At 37.1% G+C, this 14,715-nt stretch overlaps 1 protein-coding gene across 1 annotated transcript in view; it reads left to right on the top strand.

Annotated features, from left to right (window-relative positions):
* PALS1 (protein associated with LIN7 1, MAGUK p55 family member) overlaps window positions 1–14,323 on the top strand; it is a 56,019-nt gene extending 41,696 nt beyond the window's left edge. The window contains exons 6-14 of the mRNA XM_066321390.1: window positions 132–293; window positions 3,356–3,433; window positions 4,245–4,428; window positions 5,471–5,542; window positions 6,002–6,073; window positions 6,770–6,937; window positions 7,645–7,847; window positions 9,133–9,243; window positions 11,261–14,323. Coding sequence (XP_066177487.1) covers window positions 132–293; window positions 3,356–3,433; window positions 4,245–4,428; window positions 5,471–5,542; window positions 6,002–6,073; window positions 6,770–6,937; window positions 7,645–7,847; window positions 9,133–9,243; window positions 11,261–11,437 — 1,227 coding nt within the window. The 3' untranslated portion in view covers window positions 11,438–14,323. The remainder of the gene's footprint in view (window positions 1–131; window positions 294–3,355; window positions 3,434–4,244; window positions 4,429–5,470; window positions 5,543–6,001; window positions 6,074–6,769; window positions 6,938–7,644; window positions 7,848–9,132; window positions 9,244–11,260) is intronic.
* Window positions 14,324–14,715: the final 392 nt, after the last annotated feature.

Below are 14,715 nucleotides of genomic sequence, written 5' to 3'. Positions count from 1 at the left end.
TGTGTGTATGCATCCAAGCTGTTACTTGCATTCTCTTTCAGCATAGTTTTTCCACTGGCTTGGAATATATACAATAGATGGCTTTGAGTTTCATATATGTAATAAATTCAGAATGTGTTGCTACTACACAGGGTGCTACTGTTCGCAATGAAATGGATTCTGTTATCATCAGTCGAATAGTCAAAGGAGGTGCTGCAGAGAAGAGTGGGCTGTTACATGAAGGGGATGAAGTTTTGGAGATCAATGGCATTGAGATCCGTGGAAAAGATGTTAATGAAGTTTTTGATTTGCTGGTGAGTTGGAACACTTCTGTTTTCTTTGCAATAAATAGTCATTTCATAAGTCTGAAGCCTGTTGACTCTGCTTGTCATTTTACTCATATTTAGCCTGAAAAGTATTTTCATTCTGGTAGCTGGTGTTCATATGTGGAGGCCCATTTCAAATTTTCTTTCTGATGCATGGGAGGATACCGACAAGAATAATTGCAGTTATCTGCAAAAACGAAGCCTACAAATGTGGAAGCATCAAGCTGTTATCTTTATACTTAATTCTAATAATTTCTAAAACACTTTGTTTACCTCTGACAAGGCATAATTTTTTGTCTTTGTCTCTGATTCAGTCCACAGGTAGTAAATGTGTGGCTGATTTGGAGGTAATTTTCTTCATAGCAGCTTATATGGTGCTGTTTAGACTGAAACAATGTTGATAATGCACCAGTGTTTTAGCTGTTGCTGAGCAGTGCTTACGCGGTGTCAAGGCCATCTCTGTTTCTCACTCTTTTCGCTGCCTGCAACTGCCTGGGGTGAGCAAGAGGTTAGGAGGGGACACAGCTGGGACAGCTGACCCAGATTGACCACAGTGATGTGAATGGCCACATACTGTTAGGCTGAGCAGTAAAATCTGGGTGGTGAGTGATTGCTTTTGCATCACTTGTTGGGTTGGGGTTTTTCCACTTCACTTATTCGACTGTTTTCACCTTGACCCATGAGATTTTACTCTTGCATTTGGTCTTCCAATTCTCTCCTTCAACCTACTGAGAGAGGGGAATGCATTAGGAGCTGGCTGGTGCTTAAGTTGCTGGCCAGACTTAACCCACTACAAATTGTATCACAGGGGACCTTTATGTGATTGGACTTACTACTCTTTTGCTCCTGATAAAAGCCCTTTTGTCTGGCAGTTTATTTGCATAGATGTTTTCTTGTCTGTTACTCCATTCATGACAGAAGTGTACTTTAGTTTAAAAGCAGCTAGACAAGAAATCCATCAGGAATTAGTAAATTAGAGGTACTCACTTTCAAAAAGGCTCTGTGAGAAAAATGTGAAAAGCTGGCAATTACCACCAGTATTTTCTGTTGCCCCAGTGTTTCATGCTTTTCCCTGGTACCTGCTTTGGATCAGTGTCCTAGACACCTGGAACCCAACTCTGAATCTTTGGTCCAATTGCAGCAGGCAAGACCATTCTGTCAGAGTGGAAACAGATGAAAATTACAGTTTTTTAGAGGTTAATTAATAACTTTGGCACAAAACATTGGAAATATCAAGTAGGACTTGTTTAGTAGGGAGTTTTGGAGAAAAAAAAAGAGGAGAAACATATTTAGTAAATCTTCAAATTACTTAGTAGGTTTATGCTCTAGAGACAAATCAGAATCAGGACAAAGACTTAGGTTCAGCTGCAGGGTGTGTATTGTGAGAAGAATAGGCAGCAATATCCATAGATGAGGTTGTCTTATGGTACAGTAAGACACTGGTTTTTAATGGACAATTTCCATCTTCAGTTGAACTTTTTTCTAAAGCTTGCTGTTAATTTTTTTCATCTGTTTCATACAGTGAGATCAAGTGGAAGGAAGTAGAGGCAGAAATGTGTGAGGTTTGGGGCATTTTGTTTTACTGTTTTTAAATCAATTAGAAAGATGCTTGGACTTCTCAGAGAAGTCTTGAATATCCATGGTTTTTTTGGATCAGATCTGAGATTTTTCATGTTTTGTAATTGTCTCCATTGCCATCTGTATTTTTTAAAGCCATGTTTAGCTAAGTCCTGTGCTTCTGAAAAGAGTGTTTTGGAGGTGATGAACAGGTAGATCAAGTCTGGCAGTTGAGTTCTCTGCAGAGAGCTTATTCTGCTCCTGAGCAGCTCCTGCGACCAGGGTTAAAAAACAGAAGGTGTAAAGCCACAGTACAGTAGCATAAGAAAAATCAGTTTGCTGAAAATTAAAAACAAAATAAACACAACCTTGTGGATTTTGATAAAATATTTTTAATGCAACTAATTTAAAATAATACTTTTAATCCTTTTTATGTTGTCATTTTTGTTTCGTAGTCTGGAAATGAAGTTCTTAAATGCTTAAGATCCCCCGCAAAATGCTTCAAGCAAGCACAGGAGAAAGAAATAACTTCTCTCCTTAGTTTTGCCTCACTACTTGCTACTCAAGTGATAATAAACTACATGTGACTTTTAGTCTAGGCTGTTAGCATGATCCCTGTGAGATTATATACATTCCTCATGGAACTATGCATGCTGACTGAAAATCATGGATTTTCTTTCTTGCAGCCTCATCATGTTATGTTTAAGTTACATTTACTTTATTTAAGCCTTGGTTCTGAGTTTTTTGAGATACATCCATTTTCTTGTTTTACACAGGATAAATTGTTGTTATGCTTCATAGAATGGTGTATAGGAAGTGAAACACATGTAGACCTTGTCACAGGTTGTCACTTGAACTTTATCTAGATATTTTATGTGTGCAAACACATTCTGCAAATGGAAGTATGTAAACAAAGAAGATAAAGACAAGCCATTTATTATGTTCTACAGTGTTGGTATTGAACACTTTACATGTGCAAGATTTGAGTATGTTACCGAAATTTTTAAACAGTATTTTGTATTCTTTACTAACATTAACCACATAAAATCATAGTACAAATGTTTAGATTTGAAAGCACTATTCCATTTAAACAATTCTAGAAAAATCACTTTTTTTTTAAATATATTTTTTCATTCCAGTGAAGACCCACTTGTTTGGTATTTTTGAACAGAGCAAGAGGGTATTACCCATTTCTCTTAAGTCTCCACTTGACAGAATGGCAGCTGCTCCAGTTCAAATAGAAGTTGTTTATATTCATGAAAGCTAGGCTTTTAAAATCTGAGTATCAGCATTTAGCTTTCTAGTCTTACTGAATCACTGCATCTGTACCTGTACTGTATATTTTAAACTAGCTAAAGGGTAGATGATGTGCTGTTAGGAACAACTTCTAAAGGGAATTATTAAAGCATTTTCTAAAATGTATTATTTATTAAATTTCTTAACCCTAAGTCATATTTTGATACTGTATCTGAAGAGTCTATTTTTCTTCTCAGGCTGACATGCATGGTACTCTGACCTTCGTATTGATTCCCAGTCAGCAGAGCAAGCCACCTCCTGCGAAGGAGACAGTTGTAAGTAGCTCTACAGTGCTCTTGTGCTTGGTGAAACGTACTTGTTTTACCAGTAGTGTATAAAAAGTTCTTCTGCAGGTCTTTTACATTGTGGAACAAACCCAAAACATAGCCATTTGAATTGATTTTAATTGTTATCAGACTAACACCTGAATTAACTGTTGAAAATTATTAAGGATCTTAAACTGAAACTCTTAGTATGATTTTAACTGAGTTTCTGAAAGAAATTGTAAAAGTAGAACTTCCTGTTGTTCTGAGCTTCTTATTTTGGATTTCTGTATTTTGTGTGTATCTGTCTATATATATGTATGTATATATCAAAAAAATTTGGATTGTCAAAACTTGTAAATATGCTTTGGGAGGAAAAGATGACTGTTTGAAGAAAGAATGCCCAGACGTTAATGACTGGTGACAAAATACTTTACAAGTGAAACTTCACTTAAAGCCCTGCTTAAAGGATTTCAGTCTGTGTATTTATTAGGTACTTTAACCAAACAAAATACTTCTAATAATTTTTGAATGCAGAGAACGTAATTCAGTAGCTAGAGGGAATTGTATCCTACAGTGGTGAGGAAATTGCATGTTAAATTCAAGCTTTTCTGTCCAACCTAGCACAACTGTGTCCTTTCCATTGTTAACCTAATGATTCCGTTCCAGTACCTCCTGTATGTCCCAGATAAAGTTTCCATTTTATACAAGCATGGAGATTTTTTATATCCTAGCTCTAATGCAATCACAGGAAGATGAGGTTTAATTCTTCAGAAGACACTGGGGTGTTTTTCTGGTTTTTTTAACATTCGATCTCCTACAGATACACGTCAAAGCGCACTTCGACTACGATCCCTCTGATGACCCTTACGTCCCCTGCCGAGAGTTAGGCCTGTCTTTCCAAAAAGGGGACATACTCCATGTGATCAGTCAAGAGGATCCAAACTGGTGGCAGGCTTACAGAGATGGAGATGAGGATAATCAGCCATTGGCAGGCCTTATTCCTGGTAAATAAAGCTCTAGAAAAAGCTTGATAGTCAGTCAAGTTGGTTATCATAGCCACACAAGACCAATACTCAGGTTTTCAAAGACTTGTGTACTCTTAAGTATATTTTGCCTTAAATATATCTTTGAACCATTTGCAACAAAGCCTACTATTGGGCGTCACCATGTCTGTAGTCAAACTCTGAGTAAAGCTACTGCTTTCACTGCCCTTTCAGGAGCTGCTCTCCTCTTCCTTTAGTCCTCCACCATGGGGACTGTGCAGATTCAGAGTTCCCTCTGCTGGCTGCAGCAGAGATGTGGGACTGCAGCCCACTTGTTATCTGGAGATGGGCACAGCTCTGAGGTTCCCTACCTTTCTCAAATAAGCTACTTGATACAGTACCTATTTGTGGTCACTTTTCAGCATCTTTTCACTTAACAAAGGGCTTCAGTTATTTTGTGACAGTCAGAATTCCTTTCTCACTGTTGTAACAGTGTTTTCAGACACTGAAGTCTATTCATAATTTTTGCATTGCAAAATGTATTGCAGCCTAGTTCATTAACAATATTCTGCTCTGTTAAACACAGTGAATAAATTTTGTCACAGGTTGTCACTTGACTTTTCAAATTCCATAGAATATATCACTGTAACTTTGTAAATTTGAATAAGTTGAGAGAAATGCTGATTTAAATACAGGCTAATCTATTTTAAATTGAAGTTCAAAATATTTAATATAAATAGAGCACATTTGACATACAAAAATAATTGGAAAATTACATCATCATAGTGAGGAATTGTACTTTACAGTACTTTCACTTTTCCAGGCAAAATTGTCTGGTATACTACAAATGCTCTGCAAGTCTCTCTTGATGAATATATTTTTGAAGTGATAAATCAATTTTGCAGCAACTGTGGTTTGTCTTTTAAAAATTCTTTAGTATGTCTACTAGAACCTTCAGAGATGTAAAAGCTTAGGAAAGAGTCAAATGAGTAAGTCGTTATGAAAAGGCACGGAAATGGCTTCTAAATGTTAATGACTCTTGTACTTCTTTTAATGCATCAAGGAAAAAGTTTTCAGCAACAAAGAGAAGCAATGAAGCAAACCATAGAAGAAGACAAGGAGCCTGAAAAATCAGGTGGGATATATGCTTCCCTAGTAAAAAAATCTCCTGTAGCAGTGTCAATTAGTGTTATATGGAAGCTTGTCGTGGTAGAGTTGTAGAATGTTTTTCTGGTGTGTTTTTTTCCTTTGTAATACAAGTGAGATGGTTCTTTGAAATTCTTCATGTAAATACAAGTCTGAATTTAACACCTTGTATAAATCACATGGGTTTTTCACAACTATGTGTGAAGTAATTAGAATGGTGTAGAGAGTTTGGAAAGCCCCTTTTTTCATAAAGAATTTTATTTGCCATGGCGTGGTTGAAGTCCTTGGCATTTGCTTAATACACCAAAGCATTGTAATCAACAAAAGGATATTATGCCCTTTAAAAACTGCAGAATAAGTTCTCCACTTTAAAGATCCAAAATGTGGCTGGAAATAGGAAGATTTTTGTTGTATGGGTGTTTGATTGTCAAATTTTTATTTTGGTTAGGAAAACTCTGGTGTGCGAAGAAAAACAAAAAGAAACGGAAAAAGGTTCTGTACAATGCAAATAAAAATGATGGTAAGGAACAACTTTTACACAGTGTGTGTAATTATAAACAACTATAAAAGATTGTGAAGAGAATGCTGAAATTCAGGACGTGGTGTGAGAAATGCTAGCATTAAGTTCTGTGGAGGAGCAATACTATGTTGTGTTGCAGCATTTAGTGAAAGATGTAAAAGAAGTGAAAGGATTTGTAGGGTCATTTACTGTTTTTAATGAAGATCGGATGATAAGGGAAAAAAGAGCTTTTTAGGCATAGAAGCACTCAAAATTTTACAATGATGAACCAAATTGTTACAGCTTTGTAATATCATCTCTGCATAGTTGTATTTCATAAATGGAAACTTTCTTGACAGATTTTATAGACTGCTTATACTATGTTCTTACAAGAATACTTTGGGATTGGGATGCTGATTGCTACCATTGGGTATAAAGTGTTACTCCTGTACTAGAAGCATGGTTTTTGGCAAAAAAAAGTTGTTTCTTGAGTTATCCTACTAATTATATGAAGAGTAGTAAGTGGAAGCATTTTTTTTTCTCTAAGAAAGGGAAAATTCTCATCTTACTGGGCACATGATGATCTTTGTCTTCTGTTGCTTTGACTCAGAGTTAGTTGCTGCACAGAGTCAGGAACTGTCTGAAATCTGATACTGCATGACAGGCATGGGTCTGGCAGTAGACTATGTTGTGACTGTTCTATTGTTCTCTCTCAAGATTATGACAATGAGGAAATTTTGACCTATGAGGAAATGTCACTGTACCATCAGCCAGCAAATAGGAAACGTCCCATCGTTCTGATCGGCCCCCAGAACTGCGGCCAGAACGAGCTGCGGCAGCGGCTGATGAATAACGAAGTGGATCGCTTTGCCTCCGCCGTGCCCCGTGAGTGTGACAGCACATCGGGTTCCTTACTCTGAACCTTGGCTGCAGACAAATCCCCTTGTGTTGGAAATAGTAATTAGGAGCTCGGGGGTTTGGGGCAGGATATATTTAGCTCTCAAAAAAAGGGAAGTTAATGCAAATCCAGTGTTGCAAACGCAGTGTTCTAGAGGTATTATAAGACATGCATTTATAGCGGTTTGAATCAAATTGGAGTGAGTTACAGAAGTTCAAGAAGAAACCAGTATATTGGGCAAAAAATTTTTCATCAAATGTCCTGTGTAAATTTAAATTTAGGTGGAGGTGGCTTTAGTGCCCTCCCAAACCACTTGTATTTTGGTGAATACTGTACTTTTTAATGTCTAATGTACCCTAGATTATGTTAACAAACAACTTACCAATATGTATTTGTTGAAAAATAACTCATCGCTGTTTTCGCAGTTAAACTATTTAACTGCACAGTTAAAACTATTCCTTTTGTGGTTTACTTTTTTTTTCCTCTAGATAACATAAAAAGAGACCTCTAAATTAAGTTTGACAGGGACATTTTTGTAGAAAATAAAATACACAGGTTTCATGCATATTTCCTGTGTTGGGTTGGGGAGGGTATGGGGGGTGTGTTTGCATGATTAGCAATATGCCTGCTGAGAGAAGAAACTTCCTTTTCTTCAGTTCTATTGGTGTATCACCGTCTCAATCTCTTTCTGTAGATACTACTCGGAGTAGGCGAGAGACTGAAGTAGCTGGCAGGGATTATCATTTCGTCTCCCGCCAGGCATTTGAGAGTGACATAGCTGCAGGGAAGTTCATTGAATACGGAGAGTTTGAGAAGAACCTCTACGGTACCAGCATAGACTCCGTGCGGCAAGTCATCAACTCGGGCAAGATATGTCTTTTAAACCTTCATACCCAGGTATGGCAAGGCTCTTGCCTGTCCTGTCTTAACTGTAGAACCTACTGTGAATATCTATAGAGCTCTGGCTGGTTTAGAAAACGAGTATATTTTCAAGATCCATATTCATGTTTATGCCAGATTTTCTTTCAGTGATGCTCAGATGGCTCTATTCAGTTTATTGTTTGCAAATATGCACATCCTTATCTGTGCTGCAGGTGACAGGAGCCTTTGTTTTCACCAGCTTTAAGTATCTGAAAACTGTCTAAATTTAAAAATTAATTAAAATAAGATTTGTGTCTCTCTGTCTTCCAATTACTTTGTGATCTCTGAGGTTTTTGAAGATAGAGAGGACATCATGATTATACTTGGAAATTGCATTTCAAGAATGTTTTTGCAGTTTCCAGTTACAGTTCAGGAATTATGTACATCACATCAACAGTACTGGAGAAACTATTTAGCTGTGACCTTTTGGTTATGTAGAGAAAAGCTATGCTTGCATACCTCAGTTTGGAGATTTAATCAAACATGGTAAGAGGCTGAGCCCTGGAATGCAGCCTGTTTTCTGATATATATGATATGTATGAGGTCTGCTGCTGGTGTAGATGCTGCAAAAGAAGTCCTAAAACTCAGCTACATCTGTGAAATCTGGTAGTATTGATGCTATGATTAGTCTTCACTTAGTCATTACTAGCTAGGACCACGTGATACTTTACTAGCATAGCTCATGGGTGTGTTGCAAAGCATGTCATGAGATGAAAATTCATACTTCTCTAAAAATGTATATAATTCTGTGGCTAAAAAACTTCTCAGAGACAAGTTGTTTATCCCAAGACAAACCTGACAAAAGAAAATGCTACACATACAGTAATAGTTCATTTGATATCTTGTATTTTAATCTTCAAAACAGAAAGGTTAAATTGTAGTTTTTCAAGTAAACGGTAATATTTAAAGACTCTTCTCTGTTCAAAGCTGATACCTTTCCTTAGCATTGCATGACACTTAGTTCAATGTAGCTTTTTGTTACTTTTGGATACCAAAAGATGTGTTTCTTCAGTACAGTTATGAAGAATATTCTTGAACAGAAGTAAAAATTTCAGTTTCTTTAAGCTGAAAAATGGAAATATAAATTTCATAGGAAATGGTGTCTGAACGCTGAATATGGTTAGTTAATTCTATTGCTGTTAATATATTGTACAGTTGTTATGTTTGAAGAGTATATTATCAATTATAGCATGTGGATAGTGCATCAATAAAGGCCCTTTTCCTGGGTAAAACTGTGAAATATTTAATCCTATTTTTGCAGTCACTGAAAACACTACGTAACTCTGACTTGAAGCCATATATTATATTTGTTGCACCACCTTCACAAGAGCGACTACGTGCTTTATTGGCCAAAGAAGGGAAAAATCCTAAGGTAAGGTTTCTCACATTTCTTCTGAAACCATGCTGGGTTTGGTGAAAAAATGCACATACTCCTTCCTTGGGATGGGGACAACAGTGATGGTACTTGCAGTTACCACTGCAGTGAGCCAGTGTGCTTTGTGCTCCAGGTTGGTAGGCAGACCATGCTAACGGAGGGGTTCATTCAGGGTGCTTTTGCCTTAAGAGATGTGAGAGGTATTAGACAAGAGAATGCACCGCTAATTCAGTAATCCTGGGGCACAGTGTCTCTGCACTGGGGTCCCTGCATTTGGGTACAAAAACATGACCTTTCATTTCAAAACTGTGGAAAACCTAGTTCTGTGGAGCAAAGGATTACTGGTTTTCCTTTCAGAACATACCTGCCATTAGAAAGGTGTTTACTTGAAAATCCAAAACTCTTCAGATAAAATTATTTTGATGCTTCATCTTGGGGGATCACTCTTAATTTTTAACCAGTCATGTCCAAGATCTGAGCTTATGAGGTTATTTAGTTAGTCAGAAGTTAGTTCTGTCAAGTTCAAGAATGAACTTGAAAGCCAAAGATTAAACCAGGACATGTGAAAGCTCGAAAAAGTTCCTTATCAGGGTATGACATACCAACTGCTTATTGCTCAGGCAATGGAATAGGTTCATCATCAGCTTTTTAACTGAAATCTACCCTGTAGTGATTGGCAGTGCCCTTTGCCACCACAGTAACTTCAAAGTACTAATTGAGCAAAATGCAGTTCATGGTAAGGAAAAAGAATCTTCCCAGCATAACTCACAGTTATTCCTGACACGACTGTTGATCAGGAATCATAACTCACTGTGTTCTATGGCTGTGTTGTTCTGCTATCCTTGTTTGATGCAAGGATGATTTGTTATTTGTGTGTAAGATTTAAAAGTCCATTGAAGTCCAAGTGTTGAAACAGAGGAAATTTCCTTTTTTTTTCTTTCCTCCCCCTGTCCTTTGACAAATATCAGTCTTTTAATGGGTGCTTTATATTTATGCAATGAGGGAAACTTTATTATATATGGATATTGCATCTTGTGTATGTTCTGGATTTTTATTGCGGTAGTCAAGGAAGCCATTTGCAATAAAAAGGAATGCATTTCTTGGTGTTACACTGTGCCTGTTTTCTTTCTGATTAATTGTATTGGAGTTGTATTTTTTCAGTTGGGTACATGCTACTGAGTTAAACCCCTTCTCTGATAAAGAAAAGAGTATTTCTTGCATGTACACCCTAGTATTGCTCTGATTTTATCAAGAGTATGTAAGAACTAAGAAAAAAATCCTGAAGGCCTAAAGTTCCTTTTGAAATTTCCTCCCCAGAATAGTAACTCAAAAATTATACTTGAATATTTCTTTATACAATACAAAAAGAAGTTGAGAAAAAGAAACACACTTTTAGAATCTAAGGGTAAGAAAAATTCTGAAATCAAAGCATTTCTACTTCTGCCTTTGTATAATTTATCTACACTGCAATATACTTCCATTTTACATAGCTAGCTCCCTTCTAGCTCCCAAATGCTGTTTTTTTAATATTTCTGCAGTGTTATTCACCTGATGTTACGGTGCTTTGGTCACCATAAATGTCTATCTCTGGCTGTGTGTGGTTCTCACTGCTGTGTATTGAACAATTGTCACCAGTGCCAGCCGATGGCTGTTATGTGTTGGTAGTGCCAGCAGGACGCTGCCTTGTTCAGTACAGCTCAGACTTTGTCTTACACCATCTTTGCAGTCTCCAGTTTCCTTCAGTGAGATCAATGATGTGCAATGAGCAGTGCTAACTCTTCCTCATTTTCCTTATTTGCCCTCCTGGGCAGTTATTTACTCTTTGCCACTCATAGCCAATCAGGATTGTCTTGAAGGCCCTTAGCTTGAGGGTTGAGTGTTCCTGTAAACTTTTCAACAGCCAGTAGCAACACCATGAGTGTTTGTGTGAAAAAATGGAGTTGTTCCCCTTCCCTACTGTTACTGTGGGGGAGAGGCTTACACACCTACACTAACTCTCTGTTTCTGATTGCAGCCAGAAGAGCTGAGAGAAATCATAGAGAAGACAAGGGAGATGGAACAGAACAATGGCCACTACTTCGATACAGCAATTGTGAATTCTGATCTTGATAAGGCGTATCAAGAGTTGCTTCGGTTAATAAATAAGCTCGACACAGAACCCCAGTGGGTGCCCTCCACCTGGCTGCGATGAGAGCAGTTCCAAGGGACAAATGGACTTCAATCTAGTTACCTTTCCAAGCAGATCATGTGTAGGTCTGCCCAATTCTAGTATAAATGCATGTGAGCTCTAGACCTCAGTGGCAGCATCTTTTGCCAGTGAAATTGCGTATTACTGAAAAATACGCTGATCAGTTTGTGAGCCAATTTAACTGATCTGAAGATTGTCCAGGTTTTCCTTCTCTGTGGTCTAGAAATGGAAACCATGTCAATACTAAATTCTAAAGCTTTAGATAGATTTTTTTTTCTAGCAACTACTTTTATACATAAATCCACCTTTTTTAACTTAGAATCACCCTTACGACAAAGATTTTGAGTGTGTTTGTGTGTATATATATAGAGTCCATGTTGTCACATAGTTATAAATATGAATGTTATTTAACACTTAACTTAATGACTTTGGGGGACATGATGCTAGTTCAGGAGCATAATTCTACAGATCATTGGGCAGACAAATAATCTACACCTGAAAAACGTCAATGAAGAACCTCTCCTGTTCAAAAAATACACAGAATGAAGATGCTGCTCTGATCCGGAGCTGCCCTTTGAGGCTTGAGTTAATATTTTATTTTTCAAACATTCCACTTTCTAATAGCACTGTAATTGAAAAATGTGTATAATGTAAATATTTCAATCCTTGTGTCTTTTTAGTCAGACTTTTAAAATCAGATTTGACTGCACACTAATTTTAGGTCCAAAGATGACTATTGTATTGAACTTTTAGATGTGATATTTTTATGCTATTTTCTTTGAAACATACTGACTGATTGGAGCCGCTGTTTTTCACAGACCTGTAGAGATAGAAAGGCAGATATTATATTTTTGTGAAAATATATAGTTATAAGACATGCTGCTTGAAAGTCAACTAAAATTCTCATGTTTTATAACAGAATACTGACTAATACAGACTGATGTGCTGAACATTGGAAGACAGTGGGGTTTTTAATCTCTGCAAATGGTTCATGTTGTGGCTGTCGGACTAACGGACAACTAACTGGAATTAAAATAGCTGAATGTTGCTACTGTGTTATTGTAATTCACTAGGCAACTTAATTGTCCTGCATTTGCTCAGTACTGCAGTGAAAATACGTGTAAAACACTGGTAACTGACTGAGAAGTCACAAGAAAGGGGAATATTTTTAACAGTTAAAAAACTTGAAACAAGGGAACAAAAGGCAAGGTCTGTATCCTAATGCATTCTGCAAAGCAGATAAGAACATCTCTGCATCTCGAATGTTTCTGGGTGTGAAGGTTTAACTACTGTGGCTGTGCATCTGCAGTAGGGCTGTTGTTGCTGACACTAAATGAATAGTAGTATCTTGGCTGGTTTGGGTTTGAGTAGCACAAAGAACCTTAACTGTGAATATCTCTTTTAGCCATAGTGTTTCTTTGTTCCTACAGGTAAAACACTGGAGTTATGTCAATGTGTAGTTCACTCCTGTCTAATGTTGAAGGATAAAAAAGTAGTCACTGTTTTCCATTCTGTCTTGCATATATTCTTTCCTAAAATGTTAGTGGAGCAAATTCACACCCATAGTTAAAGGGCTCAGAGTATAGAGCAGATACGAAGAAATTGTCAGGTAACTGTCCTAGGTACTGAACTAATAATCAGTACATTTTTGTATTGAAAAATTGAAGTATAGAGTGGATTCCTGTCTTGCTAGAAAGCAAAATTATTTGCTGGTTTAATTAAAATTTAGGGCTGAAAAGCAATTAAGCAATTAGTAGGGATAAGTAATGATGCTTTAGAAAGAAAATGGGGTGGAAACTTGAGTATCTTAGTTCAAGTCAGTGTTAGAAATACTTTGCTACTGATGGTCTAAGGGCTGGATATTCAAAATCATGGCTTTCTGCCTCACATTGCAGGCATGTTCTTAGTTTCATCCATAGTTTGACAACAACAGTGTTCAGGTATATTGGAAAAACTGTATTGATTCTACCCTTTTTAAAGAAAAATTAATGTAGATGTATTAGGCTTTTGGGTATTGAATGTTTCTGGACAAGAAGGTGGAAAGCAGTTAAACATGTTGAGTAAAGTTAACATAGCTCAGCTGTGTAGGTGCTGTCCAAATTCTGCCAGTCATAATCAGCTCAAGGTGGTTGCTGAATCCCCTTAGGTATTCATTCAGTTTTTATAGGCAGCATCAGTCTCAGCAAATCATGCCATTAATGTTACTTCATTCATGTTTGTCTCCCCAGTTTTTCTGACATGTTGTACAGAATCTGTTTTTATACAAATGAGCTTTTGAATGTAGACTTAAAGCATATTGCTTGAAGTTCAGCTCTACTCCCTTAATTCTCACTGACATCCATAGAGAGGTGCTATGATAGCTTTTAACCAGTGTTAGCTTTGCCTCTTGCTGAAAGGAAGAACCTGAGCAGCACTGAAATATATACCTGGATGTCCATCTGCTGCCAGCTTGGACCTGGAACTACCTTGTGTAAGAAATTATTCTGTCTTGTTTAATGAAGAATGTGTGCTAGCTCCCTGGAGAACAAAAGAAAATACATAGACTCCACAGGTAAAATTCTTCAACCTTTTTCCAGGCTTTGTAGTGAGCTGTATCAGACTGAAATGAGGGTATCTGCATTTTTACCAGTCCAGATTTAATTAAGAATAAATGTTAGATGAATTGCATAAAAGAATTTTTGAATGTAATTAAATGTGACTTTTTAAAATTTTCGATGGGAGGTTCCATGCCTTAAATAATTAAGGTGACTTTATTGAGACCTGTGGTTAGCCCCACATTGTACTTTTATACATGTATCTGCACTCTATATTTTGAGACATCATGAACTGCACACTAATGTAAAAATGTAAAATATTTCTAGATTTAAAATAAATCACTGTACAATTTTACTTCTTGTAGTGAATCTTGGGAGTCTTCTTTCTGCCAGTTTGTTGAATGTGTGAAATATGCTGTGACTCATCAGTGCCCTACAGGATGTTCTGTGCACCTTCTGACACCATCCAACCTGTGGGAGAGGCAACAACAGGTCTGCAGAGCTCCAGTGTCTCTTTCAAGCTGGATCTGTATCTTACAGCAGACCATGGACTTACTAATCAGCTGTGCTGTCTGCAGCTTCACAAAAGAAAAAAATGGCCTTATTATTCATACAATTCTGAAGTGATTTTTTAAAGATGTTAATAGAAATTTATTCCTTGCAGTTACCCTGCATCTGCAGTTAAGTGCTGCATCATGTTTAAAATAAGATGCATGTCGTGACTAGACTTGCAGTAGTAGAAACCAT

This window comes from Sylvia atricapilla, chromosome 6, assembly GCF_009819655.1.
Source record: "Sylvia atricapilla isolate bSylAtr1 chromosome 6, bSylAtr1.pri, whole genome shotgun sequence".
NCBI lineage: Eukaryota > Metazoa > Chordata > Aves > Passeriformes > Sylviidae > Sylvia > Sylvia atricapilla.
This window is presented reverse-complemented; position numbering and strand designations above follow the sequence as displayed.